The 15,958-nt window shown below is 54.5% G+C and overlaps 1 protein-coding gene across 1 annotated transcript in view; it reads left to right on the forward strand.

Moving 5' to 3' along the window:
- EPHA8 (EPH receptor A8) overlaps positions 1 to 15,958 on the forward strand; it is a gene marked incomplete at both ends in the record, with an annotated part of 47,008 nt that overhangs the window by 18,553 nt on the left and 12,497 nt on the right. The window contains 2 exons of the mRNA XM_084274682.1: positions 3,686 to 4,349; positions 15,036 to 15,191. Of these exons, the coding sequence (XP_084130808.1) occupies positions 3,686 to 4,349; positions 15,036 to 15,191 (820 nt within the window). The remainder of the gene's footprint in view (positions 1 to 3,685; positions 4,350 to 15,035; positions 15,192 to 15,958) is intronic.

Here is a 15,958-nt window from a genome sequence, read left to right on the forward strand (position 1 = left end):
GAGACTCCACACCCCCTGGGCAGCCTGTCCCAGGGCTCCCTCACCCTCACTGGGGAAAAGTTCTTCCCCAGGTTGCTGTGGAACTCCCTGTGCTCCAACTTGCAGCCATTGCCCCTTGTCCTGTCCCCACAGACACTGAAAAGGGGCTGCCCATTTCCCCCTGCATCCCATCCTTCAGATATTGATAAACATTAATCAGGTCCCCCCTTAGTCTTCTCTTCTCCAGGCTGAACAGCCCCAGCTCACTCAGCCTTTCCTCACAGGGGAGATGCTCCAGGCCCTTCATCATCCCCGTAGCCCCTCTGGATTCTCTCCAGGAGATCCCTGTCTTTTTTATCCCAGGGAGCCCAGCACTGGACACAACACTCCAGGTGGGGCCTGACCAGGGCAGAGCAGAGGGGGAGGATCCCCTCCTGTGACCTGCTGCCCACACTCCTCTTGATGTCCCCAGGATCCCATTGTCTCAGCCCCCAGGGCACACTGCTGGCTCATGGCCACCCTGTCATCTACCAGCACCCCCAGGTCCTTCTCCACAGAGCTCCTCTCCAGCAGCTCATCCCCCAGCCTGTACTGACTCCAGCAGTTATTCCTTCCCAGGGGCCAGACTCTCCACTTGCTTTTTTGAACCTCATCTGGTTTCTTACCGCTTTCCACCCATGGAAGAGCACTTGCCCTGCAGAGCATGGATAGAGGTGTGGTGTCTTGGGCTGGTCTCAGACAGAGATCCCAAGGCTCTGCCTATGCCCCTGGGAAAGAGCTGACAGTTCAACTGCAAAAAGACACCGGGTGTGAAAGAGGGATGCTGCAAATGCAAACCCTCCAGTTCTCCCTTGTGGTTGACTTGCCATTGCCAGAGCTTGGGGATCAGGGGTTTAAGCTCCCTGCTTTCTGCCAGCAGTGAAGATGCTGCCAGACCTGGAAGTGCCACAAGGGTTTGGGGACACTGCAGTCACAAGCACCGTCTCCTCTGCCAGATTTGAGATAGAAGTGAATGTCTGGAGACCCAATGCAACCACAGTAGCTAGATGTGCACAGACATTTCAGTGCACAAAATCACCTCATAATTCCCATGCTGGACACTCCTGGAGAGCCCTGAACCTCACAGGCCTTGGAGAGGGGAGCTGGCTGTGTACTGCAGGGAGCATCCCTGCTTGCCACCCTCAGCTCTGCCCTTGCCCTGAGTGTCTCCTCCCATGCACAGCTCTGCTTCACTTCCCCCCCCCAAGGAACTCAGCAGGGAAAAGACAGGAAACAGATGTTGTGTTAATTTGTGCTCGATTAATTTCGACAACGACTTCCACACCCTCTGCAGCACAGCAGTGCCTGTGCACTTGGATGCAGGAGTGGGAAGCTGGTTGGCTCCTGCCGGCCCCGGTGCAGGGGTGTGCATGCTTCAGGGCACCCCTGTACCCCTTGGCCAAGCAGCAGGAGTGTATCCTGGTGTCACAGCACTTCCTACAGGCTCATCTCTGTGGTTGGGGAAGCTGAGGCATGGTAAGGGGTACTCCTGCTCACCTCTCCACAAAGCTCACAGGTAGCCAGGCCCCTTGCCACAATGTCTATCCCAGTGCTGGGGTGCAGAGCATGTCTTCAGTGTTCCTAGGATGATCCTGGTCAATTCTGGAATTCAGAAGACTTTTTTTTTCTTTTTAAAAGATCCAGAAACACTTTTCCCTCCTGGCTGTGGTTTGACTTTCACACGCTTAGCAGCGTATTCCCCTCTGAACAAGCTTTCGTTGAAGTTGGCACGTGGAGCTGCTGCTGCCTTTTCCAGGTCTTCAGGAATGAGAAGCAGAGTTTTCTCCTAAATGCAGGATGCTGGGGGAGTTGGGAAGATGCTCTGATCACCCTAGCACTAGCCACCCTGGGAGCTGCAGGTCAAGGAGATTCAATGTGCAAGGAGTTTGCCATGTGAGAGGGGAGAAGGGAGCAGGCTGTCTGGCAGTAGCACTGATAACCCATTTCCAATCTCTCTTATGTTCCAGAGGTGTGATTCCCTGCCTTAGCCATGTCCTGTCCCTCCAGTGCCTGTGGCCACAGGGTGCCTGTCCCATCAGAACTCCTGCAGTCACAGAGGGGAAGTCTCCAGGCTCATCCCTCCCAGCTGAGCATCAGGCTCCTTCTGTCCCCACTGCTGTGGTGACCACCCTAAGAAAATATCGTGTTTGCCCTGTCAGAGCACACCCAGACTTTTATTTACTGTACTTGCAATGCTGCTTAAAAAGATCTGTTTTCCTGCTCTGTGCACCACTGCTAGAGCTGTTCTTGGCTCCCCCAGGCAGCACACAGGCAGGCAGGGCATGCACAGTGCTGAGGTGGGGGTGGCTTTGTCAGATGCCCTCAGTGGTACAGGCAGAGCACTGAGGAAGGTGAAGGCAGGGTGGTGCCAAGGCCTGGGGGGTTGATGGCTGCAGAGGTGCCAGTACCTTCCTCAGATTCTACAGGGCTGCATCTGGGCCTGCTCCTCACAGCTGGACTTTGGCATGGTGGTGGGACTTGGGCATCTTCAAAGCCTGTTGCTATGTCCAGGGAAAAGTCAGGTTTGAGGTCCTCTGCTCCTCTTCCCCCTCCTCCTTCGCCCATAAGAAGAAGTCAGGAGTCCCAAACCCATCCATGGGGGATGTGATCATGGTGCCTGGTTTGGACAGGGGTGTGAGCTGAAAAGGTAGTGGGAATCCCCCAGAGAAGCGAAGGCCTGTGGGTCCTGGTGAGAGGTTGGTGAGGGTGCAGAGGGAGATGTGAGTCAAGGGCGAGCCCTCAGAAGTGCCCTATTGTCCCCAACAGGTAAGTACAACTTGTCCCTCAGCTACTGAGCTAATTTATATCCAAAATCTAACTACTTCTTCCTTCTCACCAGTCAAAACCACTTAGCATCCCTCCCTTGGATGACACAGTTGTCACTGTCCCTCTAACCTCACCCACAGTACCATTGCAACCCTGCTTGCTGCAACCTGCTTTTGCCCATCATCTCCTCCCCAAACACACCCTGCTGTCACCACTGCACTGAATTTTAACCCCAGAGCTGTCCTGGCAATTCCCCTGGTTCCCAGAGCCAGCACCCAGTCCAGACTCTCTGCTGGGCTCACATGGAGGAACCACGCTGTCTTCACCTTGCCTGGGAAGAAGGGGGGCTCTGAGGCCCCATGGACCCCTGTTTCCTGCTGCAAGTCTTGTGTTCAGCACGTGCCTGCCCTTCACTCCACATTATGCACCCTGAAACTCATTCTCCAGCTTGGAAAGTGCCCCCTTCATTTTCTGCATGAAACAGAAGAGACCCAGGTGAGCACCACGCAGGTGCCTCCCTCCTGCTGCTGCGACTGGCAGGTTGAGGACCAAGAAAAGGGATTTGCAGACATGGTCTGGAGGGTTTGAAGTGTGTCCCCCCCCCCACAAGCTCACACTGCCATCAGATCAGACTCACACCAGCATTCCTGGCTGCCAACAGGGGTGCACGTCACCCAGCTCTGCATCTGGGCTGTGAGAATTGCTGCCCAAATTAGTGCTGGGTAAAACCTGCTCATCCTCATCTTCCTTTGGTCTCTGGCAGCAGTGATGTCTCCTCCACCCACACAAGCAGAGGGGCTTCATCCCAGGGTGGGGGGGATGGCACAGCCTCCTGCATGCCCCATGCTCACCCAGCGTTCGGGGGACACCAGGAATGACCTGTTCTCTCTCTGTCCCGCAGTGGGATTCCATCAATGAAATGGATGAGTTTTTCAGCCCCATCCACACCTACCAGGTCTGCAATGTCATGACCCCCAACCAGAACAACTGGCTCCGGACCAACTGGGTTCAACGGGACGGCGCACGGCGGGTCTACGCTGAGATTAAATTCACCCTGCGGGACTGTAACAGCATGCCAGGGGTGTTGGGCACCTGCAAGGAGACTTTCAACCTTTACTACCTGGAATCTGACCGGGACCTGGGCACCAGCACCCGAGAGAGCCAGTTTATGAAGATTGACACCATCGCAGCTGATGAGAGCTTCACCAACGTGGACCTGGGGGTGAGGCGCCTGAAGCTCAACACGGAGGTGCGGGGAGTGGGGCCGCTGAGCAAGAGGGGTTTCTACTTGGCCTTCCAGGACATAGGTGCCTGTATTGCCATCGTGTCGGTGCGGGTGTACTACAAGAAGTGCCCGGCGATGGTGAGGAACTTGGCGTCCTTCTCTGAGGCTGTGACTGGGGCAGATTCATCCTCCCTGGTGGAAGTGAGGGGAGAGTGCGTGGGCCATTCGGAGGAGAGGGACACCCCCAAAATGTACTGCAGTGCCGAAGGAGAATGGTTGGTGCCCATCGGGAAGTGCGTGTGCAGTGCTGGCTATGAGGAGCAGCAGGATTCCTGCATGGGTGAGTCGCCTGCTTCTTGCTAGTGGTGCCTGCAAAGGAAGGGATGGCTTGCAAGGGGCTCGTGTCTCTTTGGGGAAGGGCTGAGGGCAGAAATCATAGAGTCATAGAATTGTAGGGGTTGGAAGGGACCTCGAGAGATCATCGGGTCCAACCCCCCTACCAAAGCAGCTCCCTAGGACATATCACTCAGATAGGCATCCAGATGGGTCTTGAATATCTCCAGTGAAGGAGACTCCACCACCTCCCTGGGCAGCCTGTCCCAGGGCTCCCTCACCCTCACTGGGGAAAAGTTCTTCCCCATGGTGCTGTGGAACTTCCTGTGCTCCAACTTGCAGCCATTGCCCCTTGTCCTGTCCCCACAGACACTGAAAAGGGGCTGCCCATTTCCCCCTGCATCCCATCCTTCAGATATTGATAAACATTAATCAGGTCCCCCCTTAGTCTTCTTCTCTCCAGGCTGAACAGCCCCAGCTCACTCAGCCTTTCTTCACAGGGGAGATGCTCCAGGCCCTTCATCATCCCCATAGCCCCTCTGGACTCTCTCCAGGAGATCCCTGTCTTTTTTATCCCAGGGAGCCCAGAACTGGACATAACACTCCAGGTGGGGCCTGACCAGGGCAGAGTAAATCTGCTCACAAAGACTTGGACAGCCAGGCTCTGTGGGGGACAAGGGATGCCCAAGCCTTTGCTGGCCAACTTCATGGTTCAAAGATGTGTCTCTTAGAAGAGACAGCTCCTTGGGAGCTCCTGGGAGCCTGACTGTCACAGGTCCTGGTGCCCAGGGCACAGCCTTGGGGTGGAGACTGGCTACACAACAGGGTCTGGCATCAGGGCAGGGGCTGCCCTGACTCCCTCTTTCCATGCCATGGAACATGTGGCCCAGAGATGCCAGACTACCATCCCCAGCAGCTGATCAACCGGTGCTGAGATGTCTGCTGGTGCACTCCAGCAAAGCACCACCTGGCCTCTCCAAAATGTCCCTCCACTCACTTCCTTGTGGCAGGGGGGGGGGTTGAAAGTGAGGAAAGCAAAAAAGGAAACCACCAAGCTTTTATGACACAAAGTTACTGCATCCATCCATCACCCCTCCCCGGGGCTGCTGCAGAGCCCTGCTGTCTGGGGGTGCAGAGCACCTTCCCAGGGGTCCTTTGTGCTTCTGGGCAAACTTCAAGCTGCCGACTGTACAAACTGTGATAAGGAAGCAGGGTGACCAGCAGCAGCCGTGCAGCAGGCACGGGGAGGTGTGTGTTCAGAGCACGGCGCTCGGGGCTCCCCAGGAGAGGTCTCTGTGCAGGTTTGTTTGCTCTCCCTTTCTTTACGGGACGTGTTTAGGGGAGGAGCACAAATAAAAGTGTGGGGGGCCTTTGTTTGAGTTGGCTGGAAATGTCAAGTGGAGCATTTGTCTTAGGGAGGCTTGACACAAGGTTAGGACGTCCGATGCCAGACTGGAATGGATCCAGGTGCTGCTGGGATCTGCGCCGCCCCCAGTGGGTCCCCAGCTACACAGAGTGGAAACTCAGGGCAGAATAAATGCTCCTATCTGAAAGTCCTTCTGTCTGCCACCACTGATTTGAAAGTCATCCTGGGATGGAGCTGATAATTCAGAAGGGGACGTCTTCTCCTGTGTTAAAGAGTGGATGCAAAGCATGCACGGGGCTGCCTGGATGTCTGGGGCACAGCCCCACCACTGCCAAGGAGTTGGAGCTGGAGGTTTGGTGGAGAAAATCCTTCCCCCCTTCCCTGTATCCCCCTCCTGCAGTCCCGTGCAGCAGGCTCTGCACCAGGACATCACCACCACAAAGCCCGGGGGCAGAGAGAAGCCCTGGGGTCTTCTGTGTTGTGCTCAGCCTGCCTCATTTTGCTGTGTTCCCTTGGACATGTTTGGCTCTTTCCTGGGAGCAAGAGCTCTTCCTCTACCATCCTGCCCTCTCCTGGTGGGATTCTCCTACCCATTGGTGCAGCACAGGAGGGAAATACGGTCCAATCTGCCTCCCTGGATGGAGAGGACAGAGACAGAAGCTGCCCTTGGACTCCAAGCCATGCTGCTCAGCCAGCAGTTCTCCCAGGCGAAGCTCTCCAGGGCTTGTGGCATCAGAAACTGGGTAGCAATGTCACTGGGACTTTCTCTGACCTCGGCATTGTCTCACCATCCTGCCTTCCCTGTCCTTAACACAGGATGTTGGACTGCCCAGCCTCAAGAGAACAGGGGCAACACCTCCTCCTTGGGATCTCCTGTGGTGGGTGGGTGTGGAGTTCACATATCGACACCGGAAAACAAATAGATGCAAATCTCTGATCTGAGCTGCTCGTGCTTGGTTGGGGCAGAGTTCATTTTTCACGGTGAAAAGTGTCTTTTGGGAATGATTTATAAGCCCAGCAGCTCTGTGGGAGCTGGAAATTAGCCGTTTTAATTGTCAGGAGGACAAAAGCAGGATTCCAGCCGCTGTCGCCCCAGCAATTTTTCATTCTCTGTCACAGGGATGAGATGATATAAATCACTCCTTGTGGCCCTAATAATCTTTCTATAAATATCAGAAAAATTCATTTTTTGCTTGGGGAGGGGAGGGAAAAAAATTAGAGAGGAGATACTTTGCCTCTATGGCAGTGTTTAAAATGTGATTCCAAATTAATTTCGTTTCGCCTTTCACAGCCAGACGCCTTATTTGTCAAGGCTAAAGATGTTTGAACAGTGGAGGTTTCTCCCCCTCCTCCTTAATGCTCATTTTTCTAAGGACCTGCCAGAGTGATGGAAGGCGTTTCAGGAAACCAGCTCATGTCCAGAGCTATTCCCAGCCCTTTGGAGGAGAAGGGAGGCTGTGCCACAGAGCTGGGGAGGATGGGGTGAGGTGGAATGTGGTGGAGGATGCACAGGAACCCAGGGAACATCTCTCTGCCTCTCATCTCCTACTCTCAGCCATCATCTTGTTTGGGGAGGAGGGTGGTGGTGGATAACTCTGACCCCTTGTACTTACCTGGGCAGGACACACAGGTATGTGCCCTTGTGTTTGCCATAAGGATGTGAGGAGCACTTCCATAGGACTGGGGGGTTTGGGGGGCAGATCTCAGCCCAGGGGCACCACGGTCAGGACTACAGTGAGGTTGTCAGCCTGGCATGGGATGTGTCACAGCCCTGCATCGCACCAGGCATTTGTCTCTGCTGTGCCTCATGCATCTCTCTGGTTTATCTTCAGAGGCACAGGACCTCTCTTCCAGCTGTGGCTGGGCTCAAGTGCTGCAGTGCCTTACTGGGTGGAAACTGGGTTCAAGCATGAATTGCCACAGCTGCTGATGGGGCCCTGGGGTCTGCCAGCTCCTGAAATTCCTTTTGCCAAGGATGAAAACCCTTCAGGGTCTCTCTCCCATGGTTGCACAGCCCTGCTGCCCCACCTGCTTTTCCTCCCTGGTTTCCAGGCTCTGAAGGATCTTGCTTCCCTCATTCCCCATGAAGCACAGCCAGCCTCAGATGTGCTGCACTTTCCTCCTTTAAACGTATCAGCCCACAGCAAGACACGTTAGTATCTCTTGTGCACAGCAAATAGCAACTGCTTTGCCTAAATAGCAGAATAAGCAGTAAGTGCAAAGGATCTGTCCCAGCAATTTATCAGATAAGGCGACAATCAGCATGATTCACCTGATTTATATGCAGCTGCTGTACAGGACACAGAGAGACCCATTTCAATAAGGTCAGTACAATTAGAGAAATGAGAAAGGGGAGAGCTTGAATGCTGGGTCTGCTTCTATGGGAATGGAAGGAACCCACAAGCCACCTCCTCAATCAACCATGAGGCTGACAGCTGGGTCCTCACCCACACCCCTCCTATCAGCCCTGGCCAGACTCACTTTGGGGAGGGCAGCTGGGATCCTGAGCCACTGTTGCCTTGGGGTCATAGAATCATAGAATCCCAGACTGGTCTGGGTTGGAAGGGACCCCAAGGATCACAGAGCTCCAACCCCCTGCCACAGGCAGGGACACCAACCTCCAGGCCTGGAGCTACACAAGGTTGCCCAGGGCCCCATCCAACCTGGCCTTGAACACCCCCAGGGATGGGGCACCCACCCCCTCTCTGGGCAGCCTGTTCCAGCCCCTCACCACTCTCTCTGGAAAGAACTTCCCCCTAATATCCAATTTAAACCTTCCTTCCTGTAGCTTCACTCCATCCCCCTTGTCCTGCCATTATCTACCCTCTCCAACAGTCCCACATCTTTCTTGTACTGGGGCCCCAGCTCTGTTTGGGCTAAAATCTGTTCAGCTGATTTCAAGCTGTACTTGCACAGGGAATTGGTTTGGACCATTCATAGCACTGCCACAGCCATGGATCACGGTGCTGTTCCCTGGGAAGTGACACAAACCCAGCCAATGAGCCAGCCACCAGCCATGGAGACCAGAAGTGACAGGCCCCCTCCCCTGCTGCCAGAGTGGGTGGTTGAGCCTTTGGCTGAAGTTGCAGCTCCCCAGGGTCATCTTTGTGACATACCCTTGGGTTTCAGATGTGGGACTTGCTGTTTGGACTTCTTTGTCAAAGTTTGGGATCAGGTGTCTCAGCCTCAGGGTGCCCTGATTGCTCTGGCCCTTCCCCTCTGTGGGCCTGGGGCTTGGCTGGAAAACAGTGATGAGGGAGCAACAATTAAGTAATTAAGGAATTCTGCTCCATCAGCCCATTTGCACTCGAGGATGGGTGTTTGTAGCCTGTCAGGGCTGAGAGAGAACAGCTTCTGAAGAGGGGTCTGAGGTGCATGGTTGAGCGAGGATCCGTCCCTGGGCCAGACTTTCCCTGTCTGTCCCTAAGCTGAAGAAATGTCCTGGGTCCTTCTAGGCAAGGCTGCCACTGCTGGGACTCTCCATCTGCAAAACTGAAGGAGAGATGGGAATAGGAGAGGGATTGCTGGCCCTCACGGGCAGACCCCTCTGCTTCTGGGCTCTCTCGTGCCTCCCGTGGCACATGGGTGGTGTGAATGGATCTGGAGAGGCTGCTTAGCAATCTGGAAGCCAGTTATTTTTTTTTTCCAGTTGGTGGGATTCATGCTGATGAACCAATCAGCAAATTTAATGTACCTTAAACCTTCCTCGTGGGCAACTTTAATTGAGCAATTAAAGCACCACGGCATTGCTAATTAAGAGGAGAAAATACCCAGCTTGGTAATTATGTGCTTGTGAATACAGTTTTGCATCCATGGACCTTTATGAAGAAAGTCAGTGGGGAGATGTTACAGCTGGTGGAGCAGGGGGGAAGCAGAGCTCTGTGGTGTGAGATGAGGGGAAACCCTCTCCACTGCACCCCATCACCCAGGAACCATGGTGGTGGGTGGGCACGACCCTAGCACACAGGGGCATGGTGAGGCCTGGAAATGCAGGAGGACAAGATGAAACAAGTGATGCCATTGCAAGGGGGAAGCAGGTTCACAGCCCCTGACTCCAGCTGGGCTGGGCTGGGTGATGACCTGTGGCCACAGCAACAAACCTTTGCAGCTGCATGAACAGATGTGGTGTTGATGTTGGGAGGGAAGGAAAGGTGGAGGCACACAGTCTGCTCTTCTCAGGCTTGGGCACAAGGGGACAGACTCCTTCACCCAGAGCCCTGCAGGTGGGGATGCTGCTGGCCCCTGCACACATACACCAGGGAGAGCACAGCCTGGCTCCCTTCCTTCAGTGCAGAAGGGGTAGTGAACCATGCAGGCAGGAGGAAAGGTGTGTTAGGGAACCCACCAGAGCCTTGCTCCATTCCCCTTTTCCTCCAGCTTCCTTAGCCCTTCCTAAGTCAGAGAAGCTCTGAAAAGCCTCAGGTTTTCCTCTCCTTTTTCTGCTAACAGTGTGGCTTTTTTTTCCCCACCCATGTGAAAACATTAGGGAAAAACCAGGAGCTCCTTGTGTTGTGTCTTCACGAGGAACATCTGGGTCACGCTTCCTAATTGGAAACAGGACACTGGCCTGACTCCATGCAAAACCTGGTTTTCCTGGATCTGAGATACACAGGGGCCACAAAAATGGGCTGGGGGTGGTGGGGGGGGGGGGGGGGGTGGTCACCCATGCCTCTATCAACCAGCAAGCCTGGGGTTTCAGGGTACGTGTCACCAGGCTGTGCTCCACCTCCCTTAGGTGCTGCCTGGAAGCATATGTACCATATATCAAGGTGACAGATGCGTGTCAAACTACCCTGTCATTGCAACTCCAAAAAAGACATGTGGGAATACACTTCCCATCTCTGTGCAAATCAGGGTGGATTTCAAGGAGACTCTCCACACAAGCCCCAGCTCGCACGCCCACGCCGAGCCACAGGCTGGCTGGGCTGTATCCCACCTCAGTGATGCCTGCTCAGAGCCTGCTGGCAGGGTACCAGGCTGTTGTACCCAGAGCTAGACTGTACCAGCACCCTCAGTGCCTCACACAGAGGGCTTCTGCCAGGAGTGTACCTAAACAAACCTTTCAAGGGCAGGAGCGGTGACAGTGTGCAGGATGCGCTATGGGAGTTATGCAAATGTCCCTTCAGTGATGCCAGGCAAGAAAATCAAAGACACTTAGTGACTCACCACAGTTCCATTGTTGCTTTGCAAGCCAGTCAGCTGCTTTGTAAAACACAAGCGATACTGGCTGGTAAGGCTGTATCAGCTTCTGTGTATCTCCTGCAAAGCCCTGCATCCTCCAAACCAAACCCAACCCAACCAGGTTTATTTTCCAAACCACATAAGCTAAGTCTCTCCAGGATGTAGGGATCAGGCTTGAGATGGGAACAGACTGCAAAGAAGATGTGTCAGAGACGTGAACTGCTTGTGAGATTTGGGTTTGACATCAGGAAAAGCTTATTCCCCAAGAGGATGGTCCAGCCCTGGGATGGGTCACTGCAGACACAGCACAATCCCCATCCTTTTGGGACTGCTTCCAGATTGCAGCCCCAGACATGATTTGGTTTCAGTGTCTGTGTCATGGGGGAGCTGAGGTTGGAGGCATCATGGTGAACCTGGCTTGATAGGAGCTGGGATTTGTGTTAACTTCTGCAACAGCCTGGTAGCTATGACACCCTTACTTCCATCTCCACCTCTTCCCAGCACTGCCAAGGGGAGGCACATGGCCACTCTTGTGGTGCTTGCTGATGCCCAGTTTCATTGCAGAATCAGGGAAGGAGGCACCTGATGGCACCAGTGCCATAGAGCTGCCCCGTGGCACCCTCCTGTCTGTGCCCCTGTCCTGCCTAAACCTCCTGGGCTCTGGATGGAGCCAAGAGGGAGCGACACAGTGGTGATGCTCACATTGGCACCCTATTGAGATGGCTCTTGGTGGTCCCTCCAGGGCCACCTGTGGAGCACTAGTCCCAGACAGCAACTTGAGGCTGAGAAGAGCTGCTTGTTCCCAGCTAGTGTAGCCCTGACAGGTTCATCCATCATCTCCCTAGTTCTGCCAGCTTATTAACAGATGTTGTCCTGTCCCCAGAGGACAAAGAGGGAAGGAAACAAATGGACCAAACTCCAGATGGCTGGCAGAGCCCTCCCCACGCTCACTGTTTCTGAGACATGCCTGCTGCTCAGGGGCCCCTTGGGCTGGTGATGCATGAGGGAGTGATGCTGGTGGGATGGGAAAAGCAGGCAGGATGTGTAGTACAGGGGGGGATGTCAATGGGAGCCCCACAGCATTGACCCCAACAGGTTGGGGTGATAACTGAAGACCTGGAAAACCATGCCATGAGATGAAATTGCAAGGACAGGCAGCCTTGGCTGGGTTTTGCAAGGGGAATGGCACTGGGGGCTAAAGGAGGATACCAGTAGCAGGGCTCCTGGTGGTCCACAAAGAGGCAGGACCAGCAATCTTCAGACACAGAGCAAGGTCACCAATTGTAGAGAAGGATTTTATAAAAGAAATCCCCACCTTCTCAAGAGTCCTGGGAGGGCTCTTCTGGCAAGTGCCAGTGACTTGTTGCCGTGAAGACGACAGGACAATGGTTCTGCACCTCACTGCTGGGTGGCTTCAGATTTTGGTGGCTTTAGAGCGTGCTGTGAGGCTGTGGGGCCCTGTAGGTTTGAGACCTGGTGTATTTGATTGTATTTTTCTCACTGGCTCCTTGTCTGCTGGTTTGCTTTTCCCACAGCTAACCCAGGAGGTCCTGGTCTTCCACATGTCATTGGCCTGGCATGAGAGAGCTCCATCTGAGCAGGACATGCCTGTCATCCTATCCTGTAGGGATTGTTCATACCTTGTGCAAGTTCCAAGTTGGTGCCCTGGCTCCCATGCCTGTGGAAGGCTTTGCATGTTTGTCCTGCTTACATCTAAAGCAAGGACTGAGACACACAGAGGTGCATGACCCCATCCAGAGCACGCCTGCCCCAACCCTGGTTGCTCTCCAGGCCTCCTCATGTGTTTGTGCTGCCCAGGTGTAGGGATGTGGCTCCCAGCAACTCTGCTCTGGTGCAAAAATTCACCTGCAATTCGTCATTTAGGGTAATTTTCCCCCTGAGTGCATCTAAAATAATTGTGAATCATTGCTACAGGTAATTAACGTGGGCTTTTTTTTACAGCATTGAATGCTAAGTGATTACAATTGCTTGGTGAGGATCTGCTGTGCTTCATGTTCCCATTCTCCCTGCTGGTGCCTCTCCATCCCTGACACAGCACTGGTTTCTCTGCCCTTAAATATTGGTAGGGGGAACCACTCCAGTGCCTCTTGAATGAAGAGTCCCTGGTTGCTGCATGGGTAGAGATGATGGTGGTCTGCAGGTCCAGGGAGGATTCATGCAAGCTGAAGGCAGCAAATCCTGGATGGGTGGTAGGGCTGTCCCATTGCCTTGTTCCCATGCTGTGTCTTCATCCTTTCCAACATGGAAAACCTGGGAACTTTTCTTTCTGAGACATTTGGGTGGGGTTTTTCCACAGCCTGCTATCTTCCAAATGTGTCCCCACCTGGCAACAGGGTGCAACAACACTCCTCTCCATCCTACACCCAAAAACAAGGGCTGGCAGGCTGGAGGGTGTTGCAGGGTCAGGCAGTGGGCATTCAGTACAGGCAGAGACTCCCTGGGTGTCTTGGTGGCATCGGCACCAGAGCCTGGCAAATGTTCTGGGCTGGCTGGGGACAGCAAACCCCTTGTCCCAGCTCTGCCTCCCCTGTTTTCTCTCCTCTTCTGATGCCTTTGAGGAGGTGAGAGGTGTGGGGAGAGCTGGGAGCAAAGCCAGCCCCATCCTACTGTAATGTCCTCATGACTCACATCTGCTTTCCCCTGCATCCCCAAGTCTGGGCTTCTCTGCTTTCTTGCTCTGATATCTTTTGAGGGATGGAGAAGCAGGAATTTAGGAACAAACCCTGGAGTTTCTGGCCTTTGCATTTTCCAGCCTGCTATGCAGAGCTGTGACACCAACCTGTGGTACCAACCTCTCTGGCACGTGCAACACGTGTACATCCTGCCAGTGGTACTGCTCCTCTGGCATAGAATCATGGAATCCCAGAATCCCAGACTGGTCTGGGTTGGAAGGGACCCCAAAGATCACAGAGTTCCAACCCCTCCCACAGGCAGGGACACCAACCTCCAGGCCTGGAGCTACACAAGGATACAGGCAGACAGCACAAAGGGACCCGAACCGCTGGGGATGCTGGATCACAAACAAAAGTCTTCTGCATGCTTGGAAGCAAGAATTGAGGCTGTATGCAGAGCTGGCCAGTGGGGGTAAAGACAGGAAAATGAAGGTATTACTACCTCAGTAGGGAAACCCAGAAATGAATCAGAGCCAGGAATAATGCTCGAATCACTGGGACTGGTCCTAGAAGTGCTTGATGAATGTGGGGGCTCAGACAGAGCCTGTTTCTCCTTACTTGGAATCTAAATCTGTGAGGAGACAGATCCTTCCACTGCTAGACAGGTACCTGACATGCCACATGTCACTCGTGAGCTAATCAATTTCCCTAATGAGATATGAGTTGCCTGTGTGACAAATAATTCACCCAAGGGGCTGTTGGGAGAGGTGGGGGTAGGACATACCAGACCCCTGCCAGCCCTGGTGTGGGCTGAGCACCTGCCCTGCTGCACAGCCCCCAGGACTGGGAGGAGGCTGAGCAACTGGAGGTAAATCCTGTGCTGACTCCTTTAGCCTTGCTGTCCCTCTGCAGAGAGCAGGCAGCGTGTGGGAACTGCTGTTTTGCTGCCACGTGCAAGGAGAGAAGGTGTTTTTGCTTCGTTTTGTGCAAGGAAACTCATCACTTCACACCAGGGTCTCTTTTGACACTACCCACGAGCACAGTGAAGTGAGCAGCATCATTTCTTCCATAAATAAAGCTTCTTAGAAGGGCTTAGCAGGTGATTTCCAGTGCTGCCCAGTTTGATCCTAGCTCCCTGCCCCCCAGGCCAGGCAGTGCCCCAGAGGGGTGGATGTAGCTTTGGGCAGCCAGCAAAGGTTCAGAGCACATGGAGCTCTGCAGGCAGCTCACAAAAAGCAGGGGCACCAGAGTCTCCTTGTGAAACAGTGGTGAATGGGCACCAGCACAGCAGTAAGTACACACTGAGGGGGGACAAAAGCAGTATTCACAGAGCCCAGTTTCCAGCTGGAGAGCTGAGGGTGCACTCAGCCAGGTGCTGGGGAGAAGGGCTGTTTGAAGCACTGGGATGGGGGTCTGAGTGGGGTCCAGTGGGGGCACTGGTGGGATTCCCCAAGGTGTGGGGTGCTCCACGCCCCGTGCTCCCTCTGACCTCTGCCCCTCCCCTCCTTTGCAGCCTGCCAGCTGGGATTTTACAAGTCAGCCCCAGGAGACCAGCTGTGTGCCAAGTGCCCCTTGCACAGCCATTCGGAGAGCCGGGCAGCCCGCGTGTGCCGCTGCGACAGCAGCTTCTACCGGGCGGTGCAGGACCCCCCCTCAGCTGCCTGCACACGTGAGTACTCCAGCTGCCCAGGCACCCCTCAGCACTGCAGCAGGGCAGGGGTCAGGTCTTCAGGCAGAGACGGTGCTCCCTGGCCAAGCCCAGCATGCACCCTCACCTCTGTGCGTGCTGCTCAAGGCGCTTCAGCACACTAGATGAGACCCCCCACCTCCCTTAGCTGCATCCCCTCACTTCCCTCATCCTCATCATCATCCTTAGAGAGCATCTCCAAACGTCCCTGGCCAGAGTCTGCTTCCCTCCCAGGCCTCTCCTGGGAGGGAATGGAGCTTGCTTGCTCACACACCAGACAGCGAGCCAGCGTGCCAGCCCCTTGCTGGCTGCTTTCCTTGCAGAAATGCCCAGGGAGGCCTGGGGGCAGCACAAGTTCTCCTGCACTCTCCCTCGCTGTGACAGGACTATGGCACCAGGCTTGTTAGACAGTGTGCTCTCAGCTCACTGCAGGAGGCTGCTTTGAGGGGCCTGGTGCTACTAAAAAGGGACAAGAGGGTACCAGGAGGAGTCCTCCTTCCTCTCTGTGGTTGGTCCAGGAGGGCAGAAAGACTGCTAGCTGAAGCCAGGGTGAAAGAAGTATCTGATTGTGTTCCTAGGGGATGCCCACACAAGATTGTAAACTTTCCCTTTAGATGAGCAGGACCATCTCTCCACCTTCCAGCCCACTGACACCTAGATTCTTCCCCCAGTAGCTTTGTGCACCCCTAGGGCTTCCTGCTTCCCCCAGAACAAATATCAGCCTGCCCGACACTCGGCATCCTGATCCA

Source organism: Gallinula chloropus (assembly GCF_964237585.1).
Source record: "Gallinula chloropus genome assembly, chromosome: 23".
NCBI lineage: Eukaryota > Metazoa > Chordata > Aves > Gruiformes > Rallidae > Gallinula > Gallinula chloropus.